Raw genomic sequence first — 23,518 nt, 5'->3', positions numbered from 1 at the left:
GTGGGAGTTAGTGGGGTTGCCACACGAGACCCGATAAGATCTCCTTCAATCACCCAAGGACAAGACCAAGACCGTCCCTACAATCCAGATTTACAGACTCCTATTTACCAGTAGTGGTTACGCTAGACATAATGTCCATTCGTGTATCGCTAAGACTAAGACGTAAATGTCACCCTGACATTAGATCGACGCGAAGAAAACAACAACGTAAAGACCAGTGTGGAGAAAAAAAGCAGACAACAGTATGTAGAATACAAATCGAGGAATGTGCCACAAGGACGGGGTCCGCCAGCCCGACAGGTGGCGAACATGACCGCCCGTTTACCGACGGGCGAAGCAGCACATAATCCCCGTCTTGCCCAGGAACCAGCACGCGCCGGTGAAACGGAAGAGGGCCATGGCGGCGTTGGCCCACAGGAGGGCCTGGAAGAAGCGGGAGGTACGCTCGGTGGCGGAGGACTGGAGAAAGAATTAGATTAGTACCATCCCTTCATGTATGGAAGCTATTGAATGTGAAATCTTACCGTGAAACCGAATTTGTCTAGACCATCGCTGGTGATGCATAACGCGAGCAGGCCGTTGCTGAAAATCCACAGGGTGACCAGGCGGGTTCGGAAGCTCTTGTACGAGTCCTCCAGCGTCTTTTCGTCGTGTTCCTTCGGGGCAACGTACGGCGTCAGGGCTCGCTTCACCGTGGCTTCGAACTGGCTGTCGATGTCGGCCTGAGGCTTGTCGATCTCTTCGATGACGGCCTCGCTGCTCTTCTCGTCCTTGGTCGTCTTGGCCGAGGGCAGGGCATCCGCCTTGTCGGCACCCTTGGTACCCCACGAGACATCGTGCCAGTTGCTGAACGCATAGACGTTCAGGATGTTGATGTACGACGATTGCACGAGCAGGTAGGCCGGGAACGAGGTAAACATGTGCCAGGGGTCCATGTACATGAACGACGCGACGAAATACAGCCCAAAGGTCGCGGCCAGCGCAATGATGATGATACCGGCACCCGTGGACGAGAAGAAGGATTTCAGGAATGCTCCCACGCCCTGATCGGTCACAAAGTCCATGGGTGTGCCACCGCTGAATGCATGCACAACGAGGTACATGGAATCGATGATGATATAGACCTGGATGACACCAAACGCGACAAACGAGGAGAGATATGAAAACTTGGATCTGAAGACGAGTTAGAACCTCTCAATCACAAGGAAGAAGAAAGAAGAAGGAAGAAGAAGAAGAAGAAGAAGAAGAAAAAACTCACCCCTTGGGACGGTTACCCAACGCCAGGATAAACTGCAACAGCAAAAAGGCAAGATAGATGTATTTCAGGATGGTATTGACAATGGGAGTGGCAGTGGCACCAAAGGGGAAGGCAGTTTCGCCGTTGGAGGCGCTGGGAGTGCCGACCAGGTCCATAATGACCGAAGTAGTCAACCAGTACGAGGCTAGACACCGGGTTAGCTGGGTGAAGAAGGAACAGCGTTGAAGACTTACCCAATGAAAACCAGGAAAGAATGGTCTGGAAGACGTTGTACAACATCTGGATGTGCAGGAAGAACATGCGGATGATGTTGTGACCACTCTTATACATGCGACCAAAGTGCATGAGGGAATAGATGCCGGCGGCGAAGGAGCCGTTCAGCCAACGACGACGCTGGGAGATGAACTCGGGCGCTCCCTCGGGAACGTCGGTCTCACCCTTGGAGGCCTTGACGTAGGAAAGATGCCATTTGGAGCCCGCCTTGGCGACCAGTTCGAAACACAGGATACGATCCTCGGCCAGGAACATGTTCTTCTTGAAGATGTTCATGCCCTCGATACCCTTCTTGCCGAGCTGTTTGGACAGGGTGTGGTCACCGTGGAAATATTGTTCCAGCGGACGGCCCATGATGGCGCGGAAGCGGTAGGCTGAGAAGGCACCGGGCAACACGCTGACGTATCCAAAAGAACTCTCGAGGGGCTTGTCGAGGATGTTACTGATCTTGTACTCGAAATTCTGGGCGGCGACCAGGGGATTGATCAGGTTTCTCCAGCCCTTGCCCAGCATGGCATGGATCTCACCACAGGCGCCTCCGAGGTCCTTGTCGTTGTAGAAGGCTTCCCACAGGTGCAACAGGGACTTGGGACCGGGCTTGGTACCTGCATCGAGCAGAATACAGACTTCGGGGTTGAGAATGCGGCCAAATGCGTTGAACAGCCATCTATGCGAGTTGATCTTCTTGCTGTTCTTCTGTTTCAGGCAGAACATCATCTGCACAGGAGGCAGCGTCGACGGGCCATCGTCAGTGGGCCGGATCAGCTGCTGATTCGGGGTCACCGATAGTTGTGTGGTGTACTCGAACTGCGGGTGTTAGTTTGGAAAAGAAAAAAAAAAAAAAAAAAAAAAAAAAAAAAGGTAACTTCTCTTCATAGGGCTTACAATATGGGCGACGGTCTCTTTGCCATCAACATCGCGTTTCATAACGCCATCCTGGTAGATACCGATGGTAGCCAGGACGTCCAAGGTATCCTTGTCGCAAGGATCGATACCATCGAACACGAGACAGACGACAATTTTTTGCCAGGCGGGACCACCTTTGTTCCAGAATTCCGACTTTTTGAGGTTGACGATGTCGCGGATGTTCTGCATGACACCATGCAGGGTACGGGAGGTCAGCTGCTTGTCCTCGTTATAGTAGGTGATGGCGATGAGCAGCTCAGTGTGGCGATTGTACATGGCGGGTCTCAGGTTGTAGCCATTGTGCAGGGTGAACTCGTTGGGATCGCAGGTTGCCGCGGTATCTAATTGAGGTTAAGGGAATTGCAAAAGAAGAAGAATAAAACGGTCTTACATCGCATGTGGGTGAACTCTTCACTGCCGCCCTCAAGATCATTGCGGTATTTGGCCTGGATGGCGTTCTGGATGGCGCTCGGGGCCGGGTAGTCGACACTGAGGACGGAGCCTTGGACCAGCTTGACTTTCCTAGTCGCATAGCGGCGCAGGCCACCACCGGCTCCGCCAGGCGCCTGACGCTGTCGCCAGGCCTCGGTAGACGAGGTCTCACTGCGCGCATACGGGGAGGCAACGCGGCCGGGGACGCCAAACGCGGCCGCGGGGCTCTCGAGAGACTGGGCCGAATAGGTCGACCCGGCGGTGTTGTAGGGGTCATGGTATGCGGGCGCGTCTGCGGCGTACGTTTCCGTCAAGCTGTAGCCCGAGATGGGTCGTGCGGGCGAGGCACCACGCTGGTGGGGGTCGTCAAAGGGCCCGCCGGTGAAGGGGCCCTGCTGACTGAGGAGTCCTCGAGCAGCCTCATCGTCGTACTGCGCAGGGCAGGCAGTTAGTTTGGTGACCGACACCTCGGAGGGGGGTAATCAAAAACCAGATTTCCATCTCACTTACATTGGAGTTGCCCAGATCCTGCAGTCGGTGGCCCTCAGGGCTCCCCTGGCCCTCATCGTAGGCCCCCGGTGAATGTGCACCTGTGCCACTGTACGCCATGGTGCAAGGGAGAAGCAGTTGTTATGATCGAACCAAACAGACGAAGCAAGGCCGACGGGTATCTCAACGAAACAAGGAGGAGGAAGTGTTGACGAAAGCAGATCCAGCGACCGATAAAATAAAAAGAAAGAAAGCAAGAAAGCAAAAAAATAAAAATAAAAAATAGGCAAGACAAGCCAAAGATGGAGACGCAGGCGCAGCAGGAGCAGGAGGAGGAGGAGGTAAGCCGCCAGGGCTGAAGGAAGCCCACTAGGAAGGATGATGCCTGTCGCCTGTTTCTCAACGAAAGACGATGTTGTGGCAGACGAGAGAGGAATATTCTCTGTACCTTCTTGCAGCAGAAAGGTAGGTAGTGAGTACAGAAAATAAAAACAGGACGCTAGATGAGCAGAGAGGAAGGGGGGGGGGGGAAAGGAGGCAGGGTGGTTTCAGAAGAAAGAAAGGTGGTCCAGCACTGGAGGCTGTGTGGTTGGAGGGTGAAGAACACTGGCTGAGGCTGGGTTGGGTGGGTATTAATTTTCGGACCCTGACAGGTGTAGACTGAGAATAACAGAGATGATAATAATAGAAGAGAGAGAGAGAGAGAGAGAGAGATCTAATCAATGATTCTACTACATCTACACAGACATTTCTTTTCCTCTGTGCTTGAAGACTCTTCAGACCTTCAGACCTCAGACCCTTCGGACCCTTCAGACCCTTCAGACCCTTTTTGTGCCCGAGGCCGCCACGCATACCTGCTGCTCACTTGGTATGGCAATAATACGTGGAATCTGCGGTAGGTCTCTGCTGATCGATGAGGGTTCCATCTCTTACATTGTTCCCATCTATTCATTTCACCATCCATTCATCTCTCTCCCGTTGAATCCGACAGACTCAGCTATAGCTAATTGTTGAACCCTGAAAGACCCTTGGTCAGGGTCTGGCGGGTTACGGGGTAATTAGCGGCCCCACTGCAGCTGAGTATTGAGTATTGAGTATTGATTATTGAGTATGGTATGTATGGTATGTATGGTATGTATGGTATGTATGGTATTGTCAGGGAGAGCCACTACAGTAGGTAGGTACCTAGTAATTACCTAGGAAGCACCTCAGATGCCATGGATTGATCACATTCCATCCCTTCATTCTATGGATCTCTTCGGCTAGATTATATCTGTTGATATTCATACTCTTATCTATGATTTATATATCATTACTTACCGAGTATAATGATGACTTATTAGTTAGCGAAGTCAAGTCCTACCATTATGTTGATCCTATCCACAATTCAGTACCATAGTACCGTCTTCTAAATATAACCCTGACTAAGCCTGTGTTCTATTCTTGGATGATGTGCAGGGGTTCAATTCAAGAAGTGTCTTGCCTGTAGTCTATCATTGATAAATAGCATATAACTATATAGAGTATAATACTCTGTACTCTGTATCAATAATTAGGAACTAATATGTAGTATAACTAGTGAAGTACTGTTAACTCTTACTGACTCTAGTACTAAGATACACACTCTAGACAACTAAGAAGATTATCTACCCGTCTACTAGGACACCTAGATTTTAATCTCCACCGCTAGAGTTAGAATCAGACTGTCCATATTTATAACTGACTACTTGGTCATTTTAGTATATTGAATTGTAGACATAGGGTATAGGTAATTAGGTATTACTATATAGTTACTATGGTTATACTATATAGTTACCTCTCTCAAAGCAAGGTGCCTGAGGGTTCAGGCGTTGATCCGTACATATTATTAGCAGCACGATCCTGTCTCACGAGGCTAAGCCACAGTCGAATGACTGCAGAATAATTATCTCATGCCTCAAGCATTGTTATTTTCTCGGTAGAGTAGAAAGACTTCTATCAGTAAGTACTCACTACTGATCTGTGGCATAAGATTAAGTTGTTGAGGCTGGATTAGCAGTCTAGATCAGTAGATCTGCTATTCATAATATGCAATAATATTCATACTATTCCTCTTAGTAAGAACCTACACTCGGAAGTTTCCCTACTCCGTTCCTCCATATGAACAAGGGGCCGCGTGGCAGGTCGTCAACAATATTGGTCTGACAACAGAGTACGGAGTATGTACGGAGTATGTAGTAGCCATTATTTTCATGTGGTACAGAGTACTCCGTCCGGAGCACTCTAGATAATAACAATCAGTTCATAATGTTAGGTAGTACATGTTGTGTTGATGCTGGTCTCGACTGTTGGTGCCGTCTGCAGGTAATCCAGAAGGCTGAAATTAATTAATTTCCCGTGTGCGTGGGCGGGCCAGGAGGAACGTGGGCCGCTTATGCCACGCACCAAAGTACTGCCAGTGCCACTATTAGACGGACAGATAGGTAGTACCTAGTAGGACTGGTTCTTCATAATATATGGTTATTCTTCAGATGTCTATTCTTCAAAGATTCATTAGTTATTAGTAAATATTTAGTATATTTTATATACTATAGTTATGTAGTAACTATATACTATAGTATGTTTAATAATAACTAGGACCTACTAGGTACCTAGCAGTGCGTGCCAATACCCAAGACAGCTAGTGACGCTTGCACACGTTCGCCCTCTCCACCCTCCCTCCACCCTCCCTCTCTCCCTCTCTCTCTCCTCTTCTCGCCCACGGCCAATTCTTTTCTCCTGTCCTGTCTCCATCGTCTTCATCGTCATTTCTATCTTCCTCTTCATCTTCATCTCCATCTTATCCTTCCAGACGATACCACGACGTCTGTCCATCTTCCTGCCGTCTTCTCGCCTCTCAGTCGACAGCTTTACTCCCTCAGTACCCGACCCCCCCAACCGCCCGTTTTGTATGCGACCGCCTCGATCAGTGAGGGTTGATCGCGAGGAATAACTATGCGTATCAGTCCCTGACTTGCGAATCAACATCTATCCTACCCAGACACTCCTTTTGTTTCCATTTTGTTTTATTGCATTTATTGTATTTTTTTTTTCCACTCGTTTGATGACCAAATCGCTCACGACTTGACGTTCGTTGGAGCATCTGCGCTTTTTGTCCCTCCCTCGCTCTCGTCTCTCGCCGTTGACCGGCCTGCCACTCCTTTTATTTTTTTTATTCAAAAAAAAATCTTGACGGCGATTTTTATTGGATTCTTCTCGTTCTCATCTCTCCGTCTCTCTGTTCAATTGTTATATACTCTATTCGACTTCTGGTTATCCCCCTTGACGACGAACGATTACCCGTACTCTCTTTTACCTACCCACCAACCACCACCACCACCATGTCTCTCCACTTCAGCGACTCGTTTTCTCCAATCGATTTCTCTGCCCGTTCGGTTTTCAAACGGTGCGTCTCGTGCTCGTCCTCCGCGCCCGCATGCCCGACCTGTGCCGATGGATACACCTGTACGATGACCAGCGAGTCGTGTACCGCCTGTGCCACCACCTCCTGCGTCAAGGACCCGACCACCACCACTGCCGCCAGCACACCAGCAAAATCGACGGGGGGCGGGACGAACGCCGGCGCCATCGCCGGCGGCGTCATCGGCGGTCTTGCCCTGGTCGCCATCGTGACCTTCCTCGTCTGGTGGTTCGTCATCCGCAAGAAGCGCCAGCAAGAGGAAACCATCGCCCGAGAGGATACCAGCATGCGCTCCGTCCACGAGAAAGTTGACTGCCAGAGCAATCTGTCCAACGCCCAACAGGCGCGCAAGTCCACCAACTCCATCGCGTCCACCGTCCTCACCCGCGCCTCCAACGTCATCCAGATCGCATACATCCCCGGCGTCACCAACCGCTCCCCATCCGACACCCCCGACCACCTGGTGCCCCCCGTGCCTCCGCTGCCCGGCGCCGCCCCGGATCAACACTTCTTCATGCCCGGCGATCTCCGCGACTCCGCCTGGTCCGGTCTGTCGGGCCACCAGAGCATCTCGCCCAGTCTGCGCAGCAGCGTCGCCACCACCATCTATCGGAACAACGCCATCGTCAGCCCCATGCCCGCCCAGCAGATCATGCGCTCCCGCGCCGCCGTCGTGAGCATCCACAACACCAGCGCCGACGACGACGACGACGCCGCCGCCACCTCGCTCTCGGGCGTCCCCGCCGTCCCCGCCATCAGCCCGACCCAGATCGCCCACGCCCAGGCCATCTCCAGCCCTTCCATGAACAATAGCTCCATCGTTGCCCGCACCGTCACCGCCAAACCCGTCACCGTCACGCGCTCGGGCAAGCCCAAACCCAGCGCCCCGACCGCCGGTGCCACCCCGGTCCTCACCATCACCGAGGAGCAGCCCGAGTCCAGACCAACCACCGCTGATGGAGCAACCTCTTCTCCTTCTTCTTCTTCTTCTTCTTCTTCCCCCACGCACAACCAGACCGACACTGCAACAACAGTCACGGTCACAATCTCCCATGATAATGCCAATGCCGAGCAGAGCCCCTTCAAAGATCAACCCGAGGAACAGGAGGAGGCTGTCTCCGCCAAAGAGCGCCACCGCCGGACCATGAGCTCGACGGGACTTGTGGCAGACCTCCCTATCCGCGGGGAAAGTCCGTTTTCCGACGCGAACGAGGTGAAATAGGGCTCTTCTCTTTTTTTTTTTTTTTTTTTTCCTCTTGCCGCGATGGTTTCTGTGAATTCTTATATTATATTATATTATATTCTTGACCCGCCCACTACCTTCTTGATCCGAATGAGATCATCTTCCCGGCCTTCCCACCGTGGATTTGCTGATGTGCAGCACTGTCTGCCTGTATTTACGAATTCTTAGACTACCAACCACTAGTTCTCTTACCCTTACTGTGTTCTATAGTAGTTACTACATGTACTTCTATTGTATACCTAGCCTATGATTACCAGATGATCCATGTGAGATATGCTAGACAATATATAGACAATATGTAGACAGTATATATAGTATGAGTACAACCTCAACATCTTGACTACGTAAACTGATTTATGTCTTATTAACCATTAACTATTTCAAATTCTTCTTTCGAATATATTCTATGGACTCTGTAGTATTATTATTACTCAGAGTATTTACTATTTAGTATTTGGCCAGGTGACACGTGATTGGAGGGGAGCTTTCCAGCCTCAGAAAAAAGTTCGTGGCCAACCCCGCCAGTCACCAACCATCTCGCCTCACCTCCAGCTGCGATCCGGCGAGTTGCCTGTGCGATAACAGCAGAAAAGCCATTGATTCGACTCGAGGTCGCTCCCGGTATGCCCTCGTGAGATGCAGCCTCCTGAAGGTGTGCAGGTGGACCTGGGCAAGGCCCAGGTCATCGACAGCGTCCCGAAGGTGATCAAGGAGTTGAAGTTTGGAGTTTTGTATGAAAAAATATCCCTTTCTATGATATATTGCTCATTGATAATTGCTAATTGCGATGTTGACAGGTCCAACGATGATATCGTGAGCCAGACTGTCGTCGAAGTGTCGGACCGCAAATTCTTCGATCTCGACCATGACCGCACGGTGGTGCCAAACGGCCCGTTGGACACGCGGATGGGCATCTCGAACAAGACGGCGTCGTGCGCGACGTGCGGGCATAAACTCGCCGAGTGCAACGGGCACTTTGGCCATGTGCGCCTCGTCCTGCCGGCCTTCCACGTCGGCTACTTCAAGCGGGTGATCGGGATCCTCCAGGAGATCTGTAAGGAGTGCTCGCGCGTGCTGTTGCCCGAGGCCGAGCGGCGGGCGTTTCTGCGCGAGATGCGGCGCCCGGCGCTCGACAACCTGCGCCGGATGCAGATCGCGAAGCGCATCAACGACCGCTGTCGGAAGACGCGCGTCTGCGAGGCCTGCGGCGCCATCAACGGCGTCGTCAAGAAGGCCGGGACCAGTGCCCTGAAGATCACCCACGACCAGTTCCGCGCCTTCAACACCTCCACCTCGATGAAGAAGGTGCCCCCGCCGAGCAAGATCGTCTTCGACCGCTCCCTCGAAGAGGCCCGCAGCTCCAACGCCGAGGTCGAGAAGCACTACAAGAAGGCCCAGGATGACCTCAACGCCCTGCGCGTCCTCAACCTCTTCAAGAAGATCTCCGACACCGACTGCGAGCTGCTCGGCCTCAACCCGCAGGAGGCCCGCCCGGAGATGTTCCTCTGGCAGTTCATCCCGGCGCCCCCCGTCTGCATCCGTCCCTCCGTCGGCCAGGATGCCGCCTCCACCGAGGACGACCTGACCGCCAAACTCGGCGATATCGTCCAGAGTAACATCAACCTGAAAAATGCCCTGCTCAAGGGCGCCCCCGTCCACACCATCATGGAATGTTGGGACTACATGCAGCTGCAGATCGCCGTCTATATCAACAGTGATGTCCCGGGCTTCAACAAGGCCGATCTGGGCAAGCCCATCCGTGGCTTCGTCCAGCGGCTCAAGGGCAAACAGGGCCGTTTTCGCGGCAACCTGTCGGGCAAGCGCGTCGACTTTTCCGGCCGTACCGTCATCTCGCCCGATCCCAACCTGCGCGTCGACGAGGTCGCCGTCCCCGAGCTCGTCGCCAAGAACATGACCTACCCGGAGGTCGTCACCCGCTACAACCGCGAGAAACTGCAGGGCCGCATCCGCAACGGCCAGAAGAAGTGGCCGGGCGCCAACTACCTGATCAAGCGCGGCTCCGACCACAAGACCTTCCTCAAATACGGCAACCTCAACATGATGGCCGATCAGCTGCAGGAGGGCGACGTGGTCGAGCGCCACATCGAGGACGGCGACATCGTGCTCTTCAACCGCCAGCCCTCGCTGCACAAGCTCTCCATCCTCTCCCATTTCGCCAAGGTCCGCCCGCACCGCACCTTCCGCCTGAACGAGTGTGTCTGCAACCCGTACAACGCCGATTTCGACGGCGACGAGATGAACCTGCACGTCCCGCAGACCGAGGAGGCCCGCGCCGAGGCCATGGAGCTGATGGGCGTCAAGAACAACCTCGCCACCCCCAAGAACGGCGAACCCATCATCTCCGCCATCCAGGACTTCATCAGCGCCGCCTACATCCTCAGCAGCAAGGACAACTTCTTCGACCGCCGCTCCTTCACCCAGATCTGTCTGTACATGCTCGGGCCCCAGACCCGCTTCGACCTGCCCCCGCCCGCCACCCTGAAGCCCCAGATGCTCTGGACGGGCAAGCAGGTCTTCAACATCCTCATGCGGCCCAACCTCGACGACCCCGTCATGGTCAACCTGGACGCCGCCTGCCGCGAGTACAAGCCCCCCAAGAACGGTCGGCCCAAGGATCTCGACCCCAATGACGGCTGGCTGGTCGTCCGCAACTCAGAGGTCATGTGCGGCGTCATGGACAAGTCCACCATCGGCTCCGGCAAGAAGGATAACATCTTCTACATCATGCTGCGTGACTACGGCCCCGCCGCCGCCGCCGAGGGCATGAACCGCCTCTCCAAACTGTCCGCCCGCTGGTTCACCAACATGGGCTTCTCCATCGGCATCACCGACGTCTACCCGAGCGCGAGCCTCATCCGCTCCAAGAACGACCTGGTCGAGGCCGCCTACGCGCAGTGTGACGACGTCATCGCCAAGTACAAGGCCGGGACGCTGGAGAAGTATCCCGGTTGCGACGAGTTGCAGACCATGGAGAACCAACTGTCCGGTATCCTGAGTAAGGTCCGTCAGCAGGCCGGTGACGAGTGTATCGCCCAGCTCAGCAAGTACAACTCCCCACTGATCATGGCCACGTCCGGATCGAAAGGCTCGAGTATCAACGTCTCTCAGATGGTGGCCCTGGTCGGGCAGCAGATCATCGGCGGGCAGCGAGTCCAGGATGGGTTCCAGGACCGTACGCTGCCACATTTCCCCAAGAACGCCCGGCAGCCGCCGTCCAAGGGGTTCGTGCGCAACAGTTTCTTCTCCGGATTGACCCCGTACGAGTTCATCTTCCACGCCATGTCCGGCCGTGAAGGTCTGGTCGATACCGCGGTCAAGACCGCCGAGACGGGTTACATGTCGCGACGGCTGATGAAGTCGCTGGAGGATCTCTCCAGTCGGTACGATGACACCGTCCGCAACTCCTCCTCCAACATTGTTCAGTTCCAGTACGGCGACGACAAGTTGGATCCCGTCGACATGGAGGGTAAAGCCAAGCCCGTCCACTTCGACCGGACCTTCATTCACGCCGAGTCGACCACCTTCCGCAACGACGAACGCAGTCTGTTTCCCCAGGAGATCATGGAGGTGTGCGAGGAGATGTTGTCGCGGGAACGCGCCAAGCTGGTCCGCAAGGACCTGATGGGCGCGACCCTTGACTACATGGATCGTAGCGACTACGGCATCGACCAGCTGGAGAGTGCGCGTGACTTTCTCGATTCGATCCAGAATTACGTGCAGTCCAAGGCTGACAAGCTCATCTCGCGCGGCGGGGATCGCGGCGACGACGAGGAGGAGGAGGAGGAGCGCGGGCTGCAAGGGCTACACCACACGGCAAAACTGACGGAGCGGACGCTGCGCGAGTTCATCTCGCTCTGTCTGATGAAGTATAAGAAGGCGCAGGTGGAGCCTGGTCACGCCGTGGGCGCCGTGGGCGCACAATCCATCGGTGAACCGGGCACGCAGATGACCCTCAAGACCTTCCACTTTGCCGGTGTGGCGGGCATGAGTATCACGCAAGGTGTGCCGCGAATCAAGGAGATCATCAACGCGTCCAAGGAGATCAGCACGCCCGTGATCTCGTGTGACCTGGTGACCAAGGACAGCACCGTCGCGGCGCGGATCGTCAAGGGGCGGATCGAGAAGACCTACCTGCGGGACATCATCCATTACGTGCGCGAAGTGTGGACGGGCAAACAGGCGTACCTGACGGTGAAGATCAACTGGCGGACGATCCGCGACCTCGCGCTGGAGCTGAACATCGGACGGATCGTGGCGGCGATCAAGACGCACAAACGCTTCAAGGCGAAAGACCTGGTGGTCGACCACACGCGCTCGCACATCCACATCTACATGGACCTGGACCCGAACTCGAAGAAGCTACTGACCAAGACGGAGGTGGCGGCGACGAGCATCGACCCCTTCCTGCGCCTCAAGCACCTGAAACGCATGCTCCCGGACATCCAGGTCCTGGGTCACCCGCAGGCGAACCGGGCGATCATCCGCACCGACGAGACCTCGACGACCAACACCCTGCTGGTGGAAGGGTACGGGTTAAAGGAGTGCATGAACACGCTCGGTGTCAACGGGCAGCACACCCACACGAACAACGTCATGGAGATGCGCGAGGTGCTGGGCATCGAGGCCGCGCGCGTCACCATCGTCCAGGAGATCAGCGAGGTGATGAAGGACATGGGCATCGACCCGCGCCACATGCAACTCCTCGCCGACGTGATGACCTACAAGGGCGAGGTTCTGGGCATCACGCGCTTCGGCCTCGCCAAGATGCGCGACTCGGTCCTCCAGCTCGCTTCGTTCGAGAAGACGGCCGACCATCTCTTCGACGCCGGTGGCGCAGGCCGCGTCGACCTCATCGAGGGCGTCTCCGAGTGTATCATCATGGGCAAGACGGTTTCCCTCGGCACGGGCGCCATGGAGGTTGTCCGCCGGATGAACTTTTATGACGGCCAGTTGGGTGCCCGGAAGACCGTCTTTGAAGATGTTTGGACCCAGGTCTGTGAAAAGAAGAGGAGGTAATATGTTTTAACTCTATACATACCCTCCCTGTTGCTCTCCTAGCATTACTGGCGTTCTGTACAGTACATATTCTTCTTTCTACTTTATAAGTATACTAGTCACTCCAATCCCATCCCCTTACCAATCTTCCGAATAAGAGCTCGCCTAAGGAACGCCTCGCGCGCCAACCCCCGCGTATGCCGCGACCAAGTCTCCACGCCGATGATCCCGCGCACCAGCGCCGCCTGCAGCGCATAGATTGCCTGCTCGATGCCGCGCTCTTCGGCAACCAGGTCGTACAGTTGCTTGCCTACTACAGTCGGGGCTACCAGGAGGTCGTCGATGGGTGGTAATCCTGTGGAGGACGAGGGCCCGTCGGGTGCAGAGGCTGCGGATGAAGGAGGAGGAGCGGGCGATGAGATCCGCGCCTGGGCTTCGGCGATGACGCCGTCGGCTCGCCGGATGAATTGCTGAAGAATGGACGTGTTCGACTGTAGGGTTGAATGGAAGCTCTGCAGGGCGGCCATCTCGCCCTGCAGAGTGGCGATGGCCGCGAGGAGACTCTGGGACTGCGACGTGAGCGACTGCGCCGCGCACTTGGACTGCGCCACATTCGACTGCAGCGTTTCGGTGACCGTGCGCGCGACTGCGTGCAGGAGGGCGTCTTTCTGCGGATTCGGCGGGATGGGTGGGACAGGTCCCGATGGTGCAAAGGACGGCAGTTCAAGCTCAAAGGGTGACGTGAGAAGATCGGGGGTTTCCACTTTACTTGGAGGCGGAGCTGGCTGGACTGGCTGTGTTTGATGAGGATAGTGTGGTGGTAGCTGCTGCTGCTGCTGCTGTGTTGGTTGCTGCGGAGGATACTGATTGGGAAATCGCTGGGTAGGGGAAGGTGAAGATGTAAATTGAGTTCCATAACGGGGGGCTTGCGGTGATACGCGTACCCCGGAAGCATTACTTTGCACTGGAAAGGTATTGGTCGGTCCCTGACGATAGGGCGGTGCTAATGCAGGTGCAGGTGCAGCTTGTTGATGTGGCTGTTGCGATGGATAAGCGTGCACCGCGCGCCCGAGGTTGGACGGTCTTTCAGGAACATGTTGAGAAACATGCTGGCTAAAGGTATTCAAATTTGCTTGCGGCTGATAGGACAGACGTCTAGCGTCTTGGTCTTTCGGAGGTAATGGAGGTAATGGCGGAGGCGAATTGTATCGACCTTCTGCGGGGGATGCAACGGCTTGTCCCGGCTTCGGAGGGCGAGGGGGCGTTGGTGTTGTACCTTGCGGAGCAGGCGTTGGAGAGCTCGAGGATGCGAGCTCTGCCGGTAAAGGAGGCACAGGAGGCGGGGTTTGAACTGGCTCAGGCTGTCTTGGTTGCTGTTGCTGCTGCTGCTGTTGCTTGTATCTGACCGGCGGTTCCTTGGCGAATACTTCCCGCAGGATGGAGAGAAAGTCGACAAGGGAAGATTTCTAGATGAATCCTTATCAGCTTCATATAGCCCAGATGATCATGATATACTGACATCCCATGCTTCCGCCCAATGCGCCAAGTAATGGTGGTACACCCTGCCTTCCAGCGTCACATGTTGGCCGATGCGAACAGCCATATCCTGAGTCGGAGTGACATAGACAATCGGCGGTTCTCGAGGATAGGAATTCGGCACCCATAAGGCTATTGGAAAGTTGTATACCGTGCCGCGGAAGGAAACAGGAAGCGTGCCCACGATATGGAGGAGGAGAGCAGAATACCCGTTCTCGTATGCTGGTCATGGGGATGGTTCGATCAGCCCTGTGCTGCCGCAGACACCCGCGGAGATACTCACTGTAGACATCTGTCCGAGGGGACAGGGTGGGATACTGAGTGAGCGCCCTGGCGACATCGTAGTACGTGCGGTTGGGATCGAGATACGTTTGTTTGGGGTCGTGGTGGTCCTGCTCCGCGTCTGGTCAGAAACTCGCAGGGAACAAGGGCATTCCGCAAGACCGTACCTTTGTGAGAACGCTGTACAGCCAGTTCAGAGTCCTCTGAGGCACAGTCGCCATGATGAGACCAGCGTTGCGAGAGAACAGAAAGCAGAGCGGGCTGTCAACGTTCCTGACGCCGTCGCTTGGATTCCCCCGCACTGATTCTTGGCTGGTGGTTGGCTTAAGGCATCATTTTGAGGCATCACTTTCAGGCATCATAAGGCATTATTTCAGGCAGCATTTTAAGGCATCATTTGGCATCATGTTAAGGCATCCATCCCTCCTTCTCTGCACTCGAACTTGCACTCACTCGCAACAGCCATCAGCGTTGCTAATTCCCTGAGTACTGTCTGGATTGGCATACATTTGGATAAGGTCATCTAAAAATGTCCTCAAAATAATATAGTGTTCCACCTATTCGCCCTTCTTGACCTCTTAGAAACGGTGATGGGCAGCTCCTACAGTCTGAGTGAAAGCTGTTGATTGAGTCACTGGCTAAACGGTTTCTCTTTAGGTCTTAAAATCTCGACATGTCTCAGTATCAATTGTCAAATTACAGCATTGGAGTATCTGCATTGATCGACTATGCGGTGGCCTCCGCAGCTGGCAAAACAGTGCATTTATTTCCACAGAGTCCTATTCCTAGAGAAAAGAAGGAGCTGACGATCAGCTGAACCATGGTAGCGGCGGAAAGCTCGATTCAATTTGGTGCTGCGAGTCGAGCTCTACTCGACTGTTGGTTGTGGTGCTGTGTCTTTGTTCTACGGCTTCATATTGTTCTCCCCGTTCTTGATATTGTTCTCCCCACCACCGACGCACTGACTGTGGCAGAGGAGAGCAGATACAAGCCTGTCTGAGGATGGATCCACTTATCTTCACTTATCATTGTCTGTATGCAGTTATCCTTTATTGTATTGTTCCGTGACGAAGTCACCACTTTTGATTATATTGTCTGTCTCAGTATGGTGAAGAATATGCCCACCCACCAGAGAGAGACCCGGTTCAGCTCGACACACAAGTGAGTCTGAAGATGTCTGTCTTTCCCAAGACTCTCCTTCTTTATCTCGACATGCTTGAGATTCTCCTACAAATACACCTTGACAGGGTGTTATCACGAGCTCTTCCATCGAAAAAACCTCGTATCTCTTTCTTCATACCAGACATAGCACTTTTCGATTCTAGCAGGCGCAAGCATGGCCTCCGACTTCGATCCCTTCACTCAGAATCTCATCTTCCATCATGCGGATGGGACTCCGTTCCCGGTTCCTCTGGCAAGTTTGAACGACTTCATCCAATATGGCATTCGGATCTGCATCAACTATGGGGCGCAGCTCGGTGCCTCCATCATCCTCTTTGTGATTCTGATGCTCCTGACGAGGCCTGAAAAGCGCGGGTCGCATGTGTTTATCCTCAATAGCTTGTCTTTGTTTTTCAACATCGGACGACTGCTGTGCCAAGTCATCTATTTCACGACCGGCTTCGAGAATCCATACGCCCTCTTTGCCGAGGACTACTCGCGCGTTGGGGCCAGCGCCTATGCAGACTCCATCCTCGGCGTTGTCCTGACCTTCTTGATGCTGCTCTGTATCGAGGGCTCTCTAGTGCTTCAGGTACAGCTCATCTGCGTGACGCTGCGTCGTATGTACCGGCGAGCGATTCTCGGCTCATCAATCCTCATGGCGCTGATTCCCATCGGATTCCGACTGGCGTATACCGTGGAGAACTCCATGCAGATCCTAGGCAAGCGGGTATTAGACGACATCCAGTGGCTGGAAAGCGCTACCAACATCGTCATCACGGTCAGCATCTGCTTCTTCTGTGCCATTTTCGTCACCAAGCTGGGATTCGCTATCAAACAGCGCGAGCGGCTTGGAGTCAGAGACTTTGGACCAATGAAAGTCATCTTCGTCATGGGATGCCAAACGCTTGTCATTCCAGGTAAGCAAGTCTTGTCCTCTTTCTTTTCTTGTTGGATTATGTATCAAAACTAAACACCGAGTCAGCGCTGTTTTCCATCCTCCAGTATGCAACCACCACGCCGGAACTGTCTTCCAACGTGTTAACTCTGGTCTCAATCTCGCTCCCGCTGTCGTCTATCTGGGCAGGCTTCTCCCTCACCAAGAAAGGCCCTGCATTCCACTCCTCTTCTTCTTCTTCCGCCCGCAACCTATGGAATATGCTCTCTTTCCAGACCTCCGGCAGAGGGGAGACGACTATCGCCTCCCAGGCAGCTCGCACCCACTGTTTCAGCGACTCCCGTCCCATCAAGGAGCACTTTGATCTTGAATCCGGAGGCGGGATCTCCGTCGAGCATGATATTTCAGTACATAGTTACCATAAGAGTACGACTTCGGAGGCAGAAGGGGTTTAGTTGTGATGTGGACAAGGGATGGTCTTTTTTTCTTCTGTTCTTCATTTCTACGAGGAATGAAACATGAATAAGGTATTCTTCTATTTTGTCAGATAGGTTTCTCAGAGTAATTGATGTTCACATCCTATCTAAAAACGGCCTATACTTAATCCTTGACCTGATTTTGGTTACCATTTGTCTCTCTCTACTTGATCACATCCACATGGATGAAGGGAAAGCGTACGCAAATAGTATAGGTACATCAAGAAAGTATTTACTGGAGAAGGACCGATTCATGCATTTAGAATTTATAATCATATTTGCCATTGTCTCCCAGAGAACAAATTCAAGTTGGTAACGCCCCAGGATGTGGGAAAATGAAAGTGAAAAGGGAAAGGAGAACCTAAGAGAATCTAGTGTACATATGGCCCCAACCGAACTAGAAACAACGATGAGGGGAAGGTATTGATTGATTATGTTCTGGGTCCTTGTAGAAGGGGAGGGAGAAGGTGCAACCGATACCTCGACAGAATAAGCACTGGGCACAGAGCTCAACCCGATAGATGGATGGAGTAGAATGCAAATGCATGATGCATGATGACGCCGATGGATGCCGGTTGAAACAGACCCGTCAGTCTAAGAAGTAAACGCCACGAACCTATCACCAACACAGCTGTGAGGCATTCTAGATAGGCAAATATAAGACTTGACCGGAGCTGGATGGATGGATAGAAATGCAGAGATGGGTGAAGAATATGAGTGATATGCGGCAGAGAGAGATTTGACGGTCAGGGTATCAAGAAAAGACAAAAGGAGTAGATAAAATAGGAAACGTGGAAGAGGAAAAAGGAGGGACTTTCTCTCAATCCAGGCGATCATGACGATAGGTGCACTTGTCGCCCTTTAGGCAATGTCCCTCTCGCCAATACTTGCAAGGCAGCAAGCCAGCTTTGGGCTATTTAAAACAGTCAGCATCTTGGTGAGATATCGTACTGGCGGGAGATCTTGAAGCTTACATGTCTCTTCGTGTTGTCGCCGTTGGTGCGACTTCGCTTGGGCAGGGTGTATCTATCATCACTAGCCCCATCATAGCCTCCGCCATAGTCGTGCCCGCGTTTCCGTTCGACATCCTCATAGAGTTGATTCTGTTGCGATGGTTGGGGCTGGGGCTGGCTGGCTTGTTGACTCTGATGGGTGAACTGAGACACCAATGCAGCCAAATTCTGCGCGATGGCTGGCTGGGGTGGAGCTGCTTGAGGAAAAGCAGGCGCTTGCATGGGGTTTTGGGCATTGAGGATACCAAGGATCTGCTGGAAATCGAGACCCTGTGCGGCCGCAGGTTGACTAGAAGCAAGTTGGGGAGGTTGCTGTATTTGCGGTTGGGGTGGCAGTGGTTGTTGCTGCTGCTGCTGCTGCTGACGGAACAGATTAATTGTTCGCTCCAGGTCGGACATTGGAGCAGGCTGTTGCACAGGGGGCGGTGGAGCTGGCTGCTGCTGCTGGCCTGGCATCGCTTGAAAGACTTTGAGTATATTTGCTATGTCAAACTGACCGGTCGATGCGGTTGGCTGCACAGTGGGCACAGTGGGCGCAGGCTTCGGGTTCAGGACGGCGTAGTAACGTTCTTGCCGACTCTTGACATGCTCCGGAAGATCACCAAATGGAACTTCTTCGGGAACAGCTTCCTCAGGGTCTGGTGCAGGAGGTTCTTTGGGAGACGATGGGTATTCGGCAGGAGATGTGTAAAATACCATCAGGGTTGTGGCCTCCCTTCGCTCTTGAGCATCCTTCTCAGAGCTAATTGGGATTTGAACACCTGCACGCTTGATGAAGCTTCTCGAGCGGTCTTCGGCTGTAATCTCGTCATACTCAAGCAGAGAAATCTCGTGGTACGGAAGGAGTTCCTCCTCTCGAACAACGCCTTCTTCTTCCTCCAATTCGTCCATGTCCCGGTGAAGTTTGAGGATTCGACCCTCGCCCTTGACGTCTCCACCCCGCGAGCCATCTTTCGGCGCAAGTTCTTCTTCAGGATCATGGGTGAAGAGGCGAACCTCGGTAAGAGAGCTGTCCGGCTTCCAAGTAACACGTAATTTCCGTCGGGATTCTTTACGAAGCCGCTTTTTACGTTCCTCTTCAGTCTCCGGAGGGGCTTCTTCTGCCGGCTTACTAGCCGCAGGGCCCTTTGCTTTATTAAGATCGGCCATAATGTCACCAAGTGAAAATGCTGGCTTGGCTGATGGCGCAGACACAGTCTCCTTCTTTTCAGTTGTAGAACTGGCACTAAGTCAGCACCGGGGAAGTAAATGATATCTTCAGATTTGACGTACCTGGCCTTTGCCGCTGCTGCTGCCCTTTCAGCGTTAGAAGTTCCGGGGCGTTTGGATGCAGATGCTAAACTGCCGAAGAGATTTGTGGGCTTGGGAGCAACGATGTTCGCCTTGGGGCGTGCGGTCACAGTGGATGCAACCTTGGTGTCCTGAGGCGTTTCTTTTGACACCTTGAGGCTGGCATTTCCTACAGCAGCGGGCTTCACAGGAGGTTTTACAACTGGCGTCACGCCCACTCTTTTTTTAGGAGGCAATCCGTTGTTTTCGCCCTCTCGCCCTCTCTTCGACCCAACGAGATCTGCACGGTTTCCATCGCCATTTACATTGAGAACACCATTCTTACTGGGCAACTCTTCTTTTGGCGCCGTGTTCGTCAACTCTTGCTTCCTCTTCGTTGATGTGGCTGCGTTGTCCATGACTTTCTGAGCGAGCTCTTTTACAGCTGCTGCTCCTTTCTTCACAAGTCTTGGCAATAGCTTTGAGATGTTGGTTTTCTGCAGGACATCCTCGTCCATTGTCACAAAATGGGAAAGCAGCTAAATCGAAAGGTTCAGTACATTTTCGCATCACTATCTTTGAGGGTACGAAGAAGATTTACCTTGAGTATGTTCAATGTGAGGCCCCCGTCATTATCAGAAGCCTGATGGCGATCAAGGAGAAAAGAGTACATCACAGACACCGTCATTGGGTGCTCACCCAAACTAAGCATAATAGATTAGTGATCTGAGAGCCATACTTGATGATGTGGGCAAAGCGGTAGAACAGTAGCAGTACAGTCAATAATGCAGGGGGGGGGAGGTTTATCAATAGCAATGTTTCAGAGCATATGCTATAGAACGCAATGGATATGAACAGAATTGATGATGGGGTCCGTGTGTTGAGGGCACGAGAGGAGTCAGATCTAGAGTCTGCCTTCTTTGGCTCATGTCAACGTATACGAAGTATAGCCCAGCCGGCTCGCTCAAAACAACCAGTGTTTCCCCTCAGAGCCATTATTCAATAGGCATACTGAGTGCAGACAGCAGTATAATTACACGGAAGAAGCTTGATTGGCTTGGAAGTTCTATTGCCATACAGAAGGACTGCCAGTGGTGTAGAAGCGGGGTGGAAAGGGGAGGGCGGGGGTGGTACATACTTCTCAACGATAGCTGGGTGACCTTCCTTGAGAGTGGCGGCTATGATCGCATCTATCGTCTGGCGTTGAAGGGAAGCCTCTTGTTGCAGTGCAGCAACTTTATCTTTCTCGCCTTTACTCTCTGCTGTTTTCATGGCTTGGCATTTGTCTTTCCAGACGTCCCTTACAGCTTTGACGAGTTGGTTAAAGGCAACAATGGCCTTTTTGATGTCGTCGTTCTTTGGCTGTCTGTTACGGGGGGACCATACTGCTTGAATGGCGTCATATTGCGCAGCAGGGATAGGCTCACCAGGACGAGTAGGTGGAAGAGGGGACGGTTCGGGGGCTTCGATCTCGAGGTCTGAATAATCAGAGCTCTCGCTATCCGAAGCCGAAGAATCCGACTGATTGTTGACAGCAGCAAGCTTGGTCGTACTCTTGGCTGTCTGCTTCTTTGAACTAGTCTTCTTTTTCTTTACCTCTACCTTTTTTACTGTGGTGACGGGGGGTGGGGCGCCACGATCTACCAGTATAAGCAAAGTTTCTGGAACGAACGACTCACAGACTTATGACAAACCTTGTGGAAGAATCGAAATGTTTCTATAATTTGGGAGAAGTTTTGGTTGGGTAATCCCAGCTGGGTCCAAGTGCTGTGCTGTGCGATAATACTGCTGGTATGTCCTGCGGCAGTAAGCATCTGTGAGAGAGAGTATGCGGTCTGACAGGGGGGGCGAAAAATAAGAGTTAACTTACTTTCCATCACCAGCACGTTCAAAGTCAGCCGGCGTGATGAAGCGAAAGTCAGTTGTCAAGGGCTGTTGGTTGGTCTGGACTTGGATCGGATTCAGAAACTGCGGATCGATAGTCTGTTGTCCAGCCACATTTGGAATTGACTCGTTATATCCATTAGGGAAATTCACGGTTGTTTGCTACAATAACTCGTCAGTTTTCCATACTATATTGGCGATTCATGTAGACTACGAATATTCATACCGAGAGGCCATCTGAATAACCAGTAGGCAAATAAAACTGTGGGATAGAAGATCGATGCGTCGCGGGCTGGAAAGAGGTAGGCTGAGATGGTTGTGCCGAGATGCTCTGCCTTGATACCGAGTGAGAGAAGGCATCTTGCACCGGGAGATTCTGATGGGAGTAAAAGCTCTGAGGGAAAGAATACGGTGGAAATGGTGAGCTCTCGGAAGGATCCAATGTCACTTGGCCCTGTGGGTAGTGCGGGACCTGATATTGCGGGGACACGGTATATCCTTGAGATGCGGGCGACATCAAGGGCTGATGGAGGGGGGTTTGTTGCCAAACCTGAGGGTCCCGAGAATAAATCCCATGGTTGACATCCTGCGGGGGCGAGATGTTGTCTGGAGGAGGGTGTGGTTGCTGCGGCGGCGGCGGCTGCTGCTGCTGTTGTTGAAAGATGGGATGGTCCCAGTCAATGCCCAATGGCTGCTGTGGCTGCTGGCTCTCTGGCTGGGGATGATGGTTCGGCTGCTGATACAGCGAATCAATACCATTCCAATACTCAGGAGGTAGCGATGCCTGCGTTACAGAGGCACGAGGCAGGTTGGACATTGAATCTTGTCCTGCTGATCGTTCCATGTTTTTGAGTCTTGTCTTTCCGGGAGTCCTTGACAGGTACCTGTCACGTGCGTCCTATGGCGGGGCGCTATTCCCCTTGCGGCTAGAAACCGTCGCTGCCTTGTTTTCTCTGGGTCGAAATTAGAGCCTCGGAGTGGAGCGGCCGCAACCTATTGGGGGCAGCCAAGTAAGAAGAGCAGCAGGCAATTGCAGAGTGCTAGGAGACGGAATAATGGTAGGTTATGAGATGATAACAGTGCCGATACGCCCCGAGGCCGCGGAAAGAAAGCGGCAAGGTGGACGGCGCTCCTCCGGCTTCCCTAAGCGGCGCGAGAGGCGTCCAACCTGAAGACGCGGGAAAAGTACCTTTTAGGGCCTCAGGCACCAAAAACTGATGACTGCGTTATTGTTCCCTTCCCGTGAGTCACGTTCAGGTTTAAAGGAAGACGCCCCCCCGATGCAGATTCGTATACACCGACAATATAGTAGACGTAGAAAAGAGAACTCCCGAGCTTCTTCTCCGAGCCCTTTGTTTATCAATCCACCTCAACTTTTCCCCGTTCTTCTGGCCTCTCTTGCGTGGAGAGCGTGCGGTCAACTCGACGCGTCCTGCCACGCTGCAAGCAACCTTTTTCTCTGCTTAAACTTGCCTTAATAAAAAATCAACAAGGACTCTCATACAGAGAGCCATTCAAAGCCGCGATTAAGCAGCATAATCTTTCGCTTTACGATGAGTGATGGAAGGGGTTGGGTCGGGAAGTTGGCGGTGGTTAAGATGGAAGGTGGACGGGCGGGAGTGAAAAAGCCTGGGCGCTAACGATTTGGGGGTGAGCCTAGGCTAACCCATTCCTGGAAATGTCACGTGGGGCTCTGTGGCTATGGTTTGTTTGCTTGGTTTGCATGCGGTGGTTATGTCAGCTGTCGGCTGCTCGTGACTCGTGAGGATGAGGATGCCAGGTGGAGAGACAGTCGAGTGTGTATGTCATCAGAAGTCCCCCTTCCCGGGATGCTCTCTGCTGTCTTGCGAGACGATTGATGATTTACTGTTGATGACGCCGTCTCGCCCACAGATTGCCAACGTGTCATGAAACTCAGATCTCTGAAAGACTCCCCCTGAAGG

The 23,518-nt window shown here is 53.1% G+C and overlaps 6 protein-coding genes across 6 annotated transcripts; 3 read left to right on the top strand and 3 right to left on the bottom strand.

Moving 5' to 3' along the window:
• Window positions 1–100: 100 nt before the first annotated feature.
• Window positions 101–3,780, bottom strand: ASPZODRAFT_135248 (hypothetical protein). Its single transcript, XM_022723739.1, has 7 exons — window positions 3,380–3,780; window positions 2,829–3,300; window positions 2,417–2,778; window positions 1,492–2,338; window positions 1,259–1,442; window positions 525–1,173; window positions 101–459 (listed from the first exon to the last, which is right to left on the bottom strand). Exons 1-7 carry the CDS (start codon window positions 3,476–3,478, stop codon window positions 322–324), a joined length of 2,751 nt encoding a protein of 916 aa, XP_022578934.1. The 5' UTR covers window positions 3,479–3,780; the 3' UTR covers window positions 101–321.
• Window positions 3,781–6,518: 2,738 nt separating this feature from the next.
• Window positions 6,519–8,342, top strand: ASPZODRAFT_788632 (hypothetical protein). Its single transcript, XM_022730229.1, has 2 exons — window positions 6,519–8,088; window positions 8,129–8,342. Exon 1 carries the CDS (start codon window positions 6,718–6,720, stop codon window positions 8,017–8,019), a length of 1,302 nt encoding a protein of 433 aa, XP_022578933.1. The 5' UTR covers window positions 6,519–6,717; the 3' UTR covers window positions 8,020–8,088; window positions 8,129–8,342.
• A 334-nt stretch (window positions 8,343–8,676) lies between these two features.
• Window positions 8,677–13,077, top strand: ASPZODRAFT_18612 (hypothetical protein; the record flags this gene model as incomplete). Its single annotated transcript, XM_022727247.1, has 2 exons — window positions 8,677–8,771; window positions 8,838–13,077. 2 exons carry the CDS (start codon window positions 8,677–8,679, stop codon window positions 13,075–13,077), a joined length of 4,335 nt encoding a protein of 1,444 aa, XP_022578932.1.
• Window positions 13,078–13,175: 98 nt separating this feature from the next.
• ASPZODRAFT_71772 (hypothetical protein) lies at window positions 13,176–15,095 on the bottom strand (the record flags this gene model as incomplete). The annotated part of the gene is made up of 4 exons (XM_022729778.1): window positions 13,176–14,522; window positions 14,576–14,814; window positions 14,876–14,984; window positions 15,042–15,095. 4 exons carry the CDS (start codon window positions 15,093–15,095, stop codon window positions 13,176–13,178), a joined length of 1,749 nt encoding a protein of 582 aa, XP_022578931.1.
• A 1,115-nt stretch (window positions 15,096–16,210) lies between these two features.
• On the top strand, window positions 16,211–17,388 carry ASPZODRAFT_153857 (hypothetical protein; the record flags this gene model as incomplete). The annotated part of the gene is made up of 2 exons (XM_022726026.1): window positions 16,211–16,955; window positions 17,021–17,388. The coding sequence occupies 2 exons, from the start codon at window positions 16,211–16,213 to the stop codon at window positions 17,386–17,388; spliced, it is 1,113 nt and encodes a 370-aa protein (XP_022578930.1).
• Window positions 17,389–18,229: 841 nt separating this feature from the next.
• Window positions 18,230–22,392, bottom strand: ASPZODRAFT_18609 (hypothetical protein; the record flags this gene model as incomplete). The annotated part of the gene is made up of 8 exons (XM_022727246.1): window positions 18,230–18,322; window positions 18,384–19,641; window positions 19,695–20,230; window positions 20,293–20,395; window positions 20,830–21,331; window positions 21,386–21,489; window positions 21,562–21,737; window positions 21,802–22,392. 8 exons carry the CDS (start codon window positions 22,390–22,392, stop codon window positions 18,230–18,232), a joined length of 3,363 nt encoding a protein of 1,120 aa, XP_022578929.1.
• Between the last annotated feature and the right edge of the window lie 1,126 nt (window positions 22,393–23,518).

This window comes from Penicilliopsis zonata (assembly GCF_001890105.1).
Source record: "Penicilliopsis zonata CBS 506.65 unplaced genomic scaffold ASPZOscaffold_14, whole genome shotgun sequence".
Classification (NCBI taxonomy): domain Eukaryota; kingdom Fungi; phylum Ascomycota; class Eurotiomycetes; order Eurotiales; family Aspergillaceae; genus Penicilliopsis; species Penicilliopsis zonata.
The sequence above is the reverse complement of the archived record's forward strand: the minus strand, read 5'-3'. Positions and strand labels throughout refer to the sequence as shown.